At 35.9% G+C, this 7,050-nt stretch overlaps 1 protein-coding gene across 2 annotated transcripts; it reads left to right on the plus strand.

The window, feature by feature from the left end:
* The first annotated feature begins 2,892 nt into the window (after positions 1 to 2,892).
* On the plus strand, positions 2,893 to 6,329 carry lig4 (ligase IV, DNA, ATP-dependent). Of its 2 annotated transcripts, none has more exon segments than NM_001103123.1 (2): positions 2,893 to 2,911; positions 3,284 to 6,329. In NM_001103123.1, a coding segment is annotated over 1 exon segment (2,730 nt). In that variant the 5' UTR covers positions 2,893 to 2,911; positions 3,284 to 3,298; the 3' UTR covers positions 6,029 to 6,329.
* Positions 6,330 to 7,050: the final 721 nt, after the last annotated feature.

The following is a 7,050-nucleotide window of genomic DNA, read 5'->3' on the forward strand; positions in this document are numbered from 1 at the left end:
CAGACAGACAGACAGACAAACAAACTATTTTCAGAGTTTTATGCAACTAGGCACTGCATTGGAAACTAAGATGGTTCAGGTGTTTAGAAAGGAGCCTCTGAAGTGATTGGGCCAAAATCTCAGAGCAGATTTTTTGGGCATGAAATATGCTCCCCATAATTGCAAAACATTTTGCTTTTCTCTCCAAACTTCCCACAAAAGTCCATTTTCCAGTAGTTCAAACAGAAAAGTGTTGCTGAACACAGGTTTGATTCCCTAGGAAAGCATGAACTGATGTGTATATAAATGCAAAGTAAGTGTTTCATAAATCACATTAAGATTATTCTATAAAATCGTCTCCTACTGGCTAAATACGTTATTCCTTAGCTTGGCCAGAAAAGAACTGGTCTCCTGACTGTGTCAATGGTTTTTTCTTTATTTCTGTTACCCGAAGGAGTTGCATTTATTGCTTTGGTTTACAGTAGAGTTGCTTTACAATTGAAATACAGTATATCCTTTCATATTGACACTTCATACTGAAAAAACTTTTTAAATACTGACTCATTCTAACATTTTCAAAGCTTTTTATGTGCATAATCTGCCATTTTTCATTTCACTTTTGGTTGAAACTGCATATTACCACTGCTTCTCCCGATTATTTAAGTTTTACAACAGCAACTAAACCATATGCTATTCTAATGACATTATAAGTACTGATAGGCCTAAAATTACATGTAGCATTTTTTAAGCTTATGAAAATATTTTTAAGTATACTTTAAATAAATACTTAAATGATAAGTACACTGTATTGTCTTATTACCTGCTTTTTGTTTATACTTGAAACATAGTTCAACAGTAGGCCTCTTACAAATTATGCAGTGTGGAAGAACATGAATGGAATTGCAGAACCCATGAATAGCTGTATAACAAGGAAAGTAGGATGTATTTGAAGTTTTTCTTTAAAGGAATTTCTGTAATTTTGGATAAATAAATCTAACGTCATTTTACACCTCAAGTCTTACTAGACCACTGTCTGTAAACATTAAACAGAAAAAAAGACTATATTTTGGGGGGGAAATGGTATAGTTTAAATTGCATGCATGTTTTTGTTTATTAGAAATTAATTAAAAACTCAAAGTTGCTTATACATGCAGCACTCCACATAATTATCACCAGTGTTTGTTCAAATTGGGAAAGTTTCCACTTTTCAATAAAGAATTGTTAGTAAACCAAACTTTTATCTTTAACATTATGGGATATAATATTTCTGTATTTAATTCAAGTTCAGTCCCCGCCCCCTCAATATTCCACTCTAAAGCTGACTTGTTAATTTTAAAACATGAATATATTCATAACACAGAGTGTAAAACTGTGTGAGAAAAGTATAAAATAGACAACTCAATTAAGAGAATAAACACAACTACAAGCCAAAAATACTAACATGCAATTTTAGATTAAAAGAATAGCTGGTTTAGATAAACCACTGGCCATTAGTGTAACAATGACATCAACATTTACAAATTAAATGCAGGCGAGGTAGTGGCGCAGTAGGTAGTGCTATCGCCTCACAGCAAGAGGGTCGCTGGTTTGAACCTCGGCTCAGTTGGCGTTTCTGTGTGGAGTTTGCATGTTCTCCCTGCCTTAGTGTGGGTTTCCTCTGGGTGCTCCGGTTTCCCCCACAGTCCAAAGACATGCGGCACAGGTGAATTGGGTAGGCTAAATTGTCCGTAGTGTATGAATGTGTGTGTGAATGTGTGTGGATGTTTCCCAGAGATGGGTTGTGGCTGGAAGGGCATCCGCTGCGTAAAAACTTGCTGGATAAGTTGGCGGTTCATTCCGCTGTGGTGACCCCGGATTAATAAAGGGACTAAGCCTACAAGAAAATTAATGAATGAATAAAATCCATATTTATATTTATAAACTTACAATGTTTCTTGTTTAAAATACTCTGGTTCAAATTACCATTGTGAGAGAATCGGTCCTTGTTATCTTTTGTTGTCATTAAAAAAAAAAGAAGAAAAAAAAGCACAGGTCTTAACTGATTCAAATTTCATTCAAATACTTTCCTTACCCATTTAGTTGATTTTTACTAAAGTTGTACCTTCATAGTTATAGTAAAAAGTTTGCTTTGTTAAAGGAATGAATGTTTTAAGTAACTCTTGGGTAAAGATTCTTCTGGCACCTCCATCTTGATTTTAGTATCATATTTTAGTCATTTAAAAGTAATTTTGTTTTATACTTTTTGTCTCATTTAATAGTGTGATATTTTTACATTTGTAATGAATATGTTATTTTATGAATAAAAAGTACTTTATCAATCTAGTGTTTTTTTTACATTGAAATAACTTTTCAATTTTTTTTTAAAGTCTTGGTGGCTTTATAGGTTATAGTGCTAATTTTACTAACTTATCAATTTGAAAGATGGATTGTATTGATTCCTGAATTGTCATTAAATAATGTATTAATTTAATTATTTGATTACATTGCACATTAAATGTCATAGCATAGGCAATAGCTACTTTATCGCAATGTTGTGGTTTATTATTATTATTATTATTATTATTATTATTATTATTATTATTATTATTATTATTATGTTTTTAATAGTCTTAATCTTGTTGAGGTTATTATAATGTACAGTAGGTGGCAGTAAAGTTCTATCGGCATGAGAAGCCATAACACCGAGAAGAATTAACTTCCTTGAGTTACATCTAAAAGCACCCTGACTGTTGATGAAAAAGGAATTTGGAAGATTCGTTGCAGTGCATACAGTAACATTGCATGAATGAAGAAGCTATGATAAAGCTATAACAACAAGTCACGTTATTTGTAGAAACTTATTTTTTTTATTAAATAAACGAATGTCTCTGGCGCCGTTTAACTTTCTATTAAATAACACGGAAGTTGATGTCCAGCGACTACAGTTTCTTCCGTGAGTTACAGTCTTCGTATGCATGTTATGTTTTCTGCTTTGTAAATATTACATTTATTTGCCAAAACAATGTTTACATTCACATTATTTACATATGCACATATTACTACTATTGTACTTTGACCATTTATCATTAATCTAAAGAGTGTAAGTAAGTTCTATTCATGTTCTTAGGTTGGAAAGGCGTTACCCTCTGTTACAAACTAACCAACTAAACAAACAAATAAATGAACGAATGAATGAATGTGCCTTCAAAAAGTGCCTTAAAATTATCCATTGAATTTAATCTCATTAAAATCAAAACAGTTTGAATCAAAACTCCCTTATATAACCTTTGCTGTTGTGTGATTTGTTTTTCTTTTCCCCTTAAAGGTGTCTTCTGCAATTATGGAAAGTGTCTCAAAAAGTGATGCCAAACCACAGGCATTTGTTGCTGCGCAAGTTCCGTTCATTCACCTCTGCACAGTTTTGGAGAAAATTCAGAAGACTAAACTCCGACCAGACAAAAGCAAAATCCTAAAGGAATTTATAGATTCATGGAGGAATTTCCATGCAGCACTTCACAAGGACAACCCGGACACAGCAGATTCATTTTACGCTGCTATGCGTCTCATTGTGCCTTCTTTTGAGAGGGAGCGAATGGCTTATGGTATAAAAGAGAACATGCTTGCCAAACTGTATATTGAGGTTTTAGGTCTACCTAAAAATGGAGATGAGGCAAACAAACTTTTAAATTACAGAGCTCCAACCACTTCTCAAGGAGAAGCAGGTGACTTTGCCCTTATGGCCTACTTTGTCCTGAAAAAAAGGTGCACAAGTCAGGGAAATTTAAGCATTAAAGAAGTCAATGACTTCTTGGATTCTGTAGCTATCAACAATGCCAGCAAACAGAAGGATCAAGTGAAGAAAAGCCTTTTGCATCTAATAACTCAGAGTTCAGCTTTGGAACAGAAGTGGCTCATTAGAATGATCCTCAAGGACATGAAACTTGGCATTAGCAAGGAGACTGTTCTTCAGGTTTTCCATCCAGATGCACCAGAATTCTACAATGTCACCACAGATCTGAATAAAGTATGCAGACAACTTCATGACCCATCTGTGTCTCTCAGTGAAGTCTCCATTGATCTATTCTCTGCTTTTAAACCAATGCTGGCTGCTGTTGCCAATATCAGACAGATAGAGAAGCAAATGGGCAACCGGCCTTTCTACATTGAGACGAAGCTAGATGGTGAACGCATTCAACTGCACAAAGCTGGAGATGTTTACAAATATTACACAAGGAATTCTTATGAGTATACCCAACAGTTTGGGGCCTCTCCACTAGAGGGCTCCCTCACACCATACATTCACAATGTCTTTAGCCCTCATGTGGTGAACTGCATTCTAGATGGAGAGATGATGGCTTATAACCCTAAAACTGAGACCTTCATGCAGAAGGGCAGTAAGTTTGATATTAAAAGGCTGGTGGATGACTCTGATTTGCAAACCTGCTTTTGCGTATTTGATGTCTTGTTGATAAACAATCAGAAGTTTGGAAAGGAACCTCTCAAGAAGCGTTACGAAAGTCTTGAGACTGTCTTCTCCCCCATCAAAGGCCGTATCCACCTGGTCTCTAAATCCGAAGGCAGAACCATGCAAGAAGTGGTGAATTCTCTTAACGAGGCCATTGACAATCGTGAAGAGGGGATTATGGTTAAGGATCCAATGTCCATTTACAAACCAGATAAACGTGGGGAAGGATGGCTAAAGATTAAACCTGAATATGTGGATGGGCTAATGGATGAACTTGATCTGCTGATAGTGGGTGGTTACTGGGGTAAAGGCAGGAGAAGTGGGATGCTTTCTCATTTTCTCTGCGCGGTAGCTGAGGTGCCAAGTCCTGGGGAAAAGCCCACGGTGTTCCACACGCTGTGTCGCATTGGATCTGGCTATACCTTAAAAGAACTATATGATCTTGGTGTGAAGTTGGCCAAACATTGGAAAGTATACAACAAAAATAATCCTCCCGCAGCCATTTTGTGTGGGACAGAAAAGCCAGAGGTTTACATAGAACCACGCAACTCTGTGATCTTACAAGTCAAAGCAGCAGAGATCGTCACAAGCGAAATGTATAAGACCGACTGCACATTGCGTTTCCCTAGAATAGAAAGAATCCGAGAAGACAAAGAGTGGCATCAGTGCATGACCTTGGATGACCTGAACCAGTTTCGGTCTAAAGCTTCCGGAAAGCTGGCATCAAGACATCTAAACATCCATGAAGACCAGCCTGAAAAGAAGAAGCGCAAAATCGTCGCCAAGCCCAAGAAGACCATAGGAGTCATTGACCACTTTAAATCCCAGGATTTGTCAAAGGTTGCCAAAGAGACAGATATGTTTGAAGAGGTTGAGTTTTGTGTGATAAATGGCGATGATGAACATTCCAAAGCAGAGCTTGAAAAAGGGGTGGCGCGCTGTGGAGGCATCGTTGTGCAGAATCCTGGAAAGGACACGTACTGCGCCATTGCAGCTGTGCAGAACATGAGAGTGAAGAACCTCATCTCATCAGATCAGCATGATGTGGTGTGGGCTACTTGGCTTTTAGAGTGTCTGGAAAATAAGCAGGTTATCCCATGGCAACCACGTCACATGATCCACATGTCACCTTCCACAAGGGAACACTTCGCTAAAGAGTATGATCAGTATGGAGACAGTTATTACGTTGACACTAGTGAACAGCAGCTGAGGGATGTCATTGAAAGGATCAGCTCCGCAGAAGTCAAGAGTCTGTCTGTGGCTCAGATAGAAGCAGAGAATGCTTGGGATGACTTGCCTACTAGCATTTTTAGGCCTTACAGTGCATACTTTGACCGGTGTGCTGACATAGGAGATCCCAAGTCTGTTATCTGCGGTACGTGTTTAGACACTCGTGCCTTAGAATTCAGATTTCATGGCGGTAAAGTTGTGGAGAAACTCAAAGAAGGAATCTCACATGTGGTAGTAGAAGATATGAAAAGGGCTCTGGACCTAAAGACACTGAGGCGACTTCATGCCAAGAAGTTTAAAATTGTTCATGAATCATGGGTTACTGATTCCATCAAAGCAGGCCATGTAAAGGATGAGATTGACTACCTGATTTAAAAATAAAAGCTACTAGAAAATCAAAACACTGAAACATTTACACTTTTATACCTAGGTGTCACATACTGTTCTTTTTGCTACATCTAGAGTAACAATTTAAATTCAATGATGGGACTTGATTATTTAAATTATGTGTGGAAGTTTGTTGGCAAGACTGTAATTTTATTTTTTTAAAAATGCATAAAAATGGTCACATCACTGATTTAAAGCACTGAGAAAATGTATATTTGTGAAAACAGGAGAATATAAATTTGTTTGATTCTAAATAAAACAAAACCTGATATGAATAACTGAAAAAAAATCATTAAATGTGTATTTTTACAATCTAATGGTTGAATCTTGACCTTCCAATGCTGCCCTGTTAATTACATTCACTACTATTAGAAGGTAGAAATGACATAAAAAACATACTACAGAAGCAATCAGCATTTTAACTGAAGCTGTCAAAAGTGTTTCCTTCTATATCATCTTCAGATTGCAAATTAATAATAATAACAATCATATAAAAATATTCCCTTTCTATATCTCTTCTGAATATATTTGTGAATTGTAAGTGATGGTATGCTACTGAATCATTAATTGAATTTAATGAACACATGTTTGATGAACTGAATAGAAAAATGAACTTGTTTCAGTAGCATGTGCAGTTTAACATTTGCAGTTTAACATGCACTGAGGACTTTTCTTATACTTTTTATAATACAATGAAAGTGCTGCTACAGTTTGGACCTTAATGTCTTACCTTAACTATTGCTTAAATTATTGCTTTTTGGCACCATAACTTGTTAATATTTGTTAGGATAACTTATTCACCTTCAAAATCCTTCACTCTTCAAATGCAAGTTTGGTAATTAAAATCATATAAATATATAATTGTTTAATGTACACTACCAGCCAAAAGTTTGGGGTCAGTTTTTTTGTTTGTTTGTTTTTTTAAAGAAAAATATACTTGTTATCACGGCGACATTTATTAAGTGTAAATTTTCTTTTTATTTTTGTACTTATTTATTACTTATTATATG

Source organism: Danio rerio, chromosome 1, assembly GCF_052040795.2.
Source record: "Danio rerio strain M-AB ecotype USA chromosome 1, GRCz13ab, whole genome shotgun sequence".
NCBI lineage: Eukaryota > Metazoa > Chordata > Actinopteri > Cypriniformes > Danionidae > Danio > Danio rerio.

Bases quoted from the DNA above. Each gene is read 5' to 3' on its own strand.
- lig4 (XM_087236269.1), top strand. From the start codon at position 3,299: ATGGAAAGTGTCTCAAAAAGTGATGCCAAACCACAGGCATTTGTTGCT.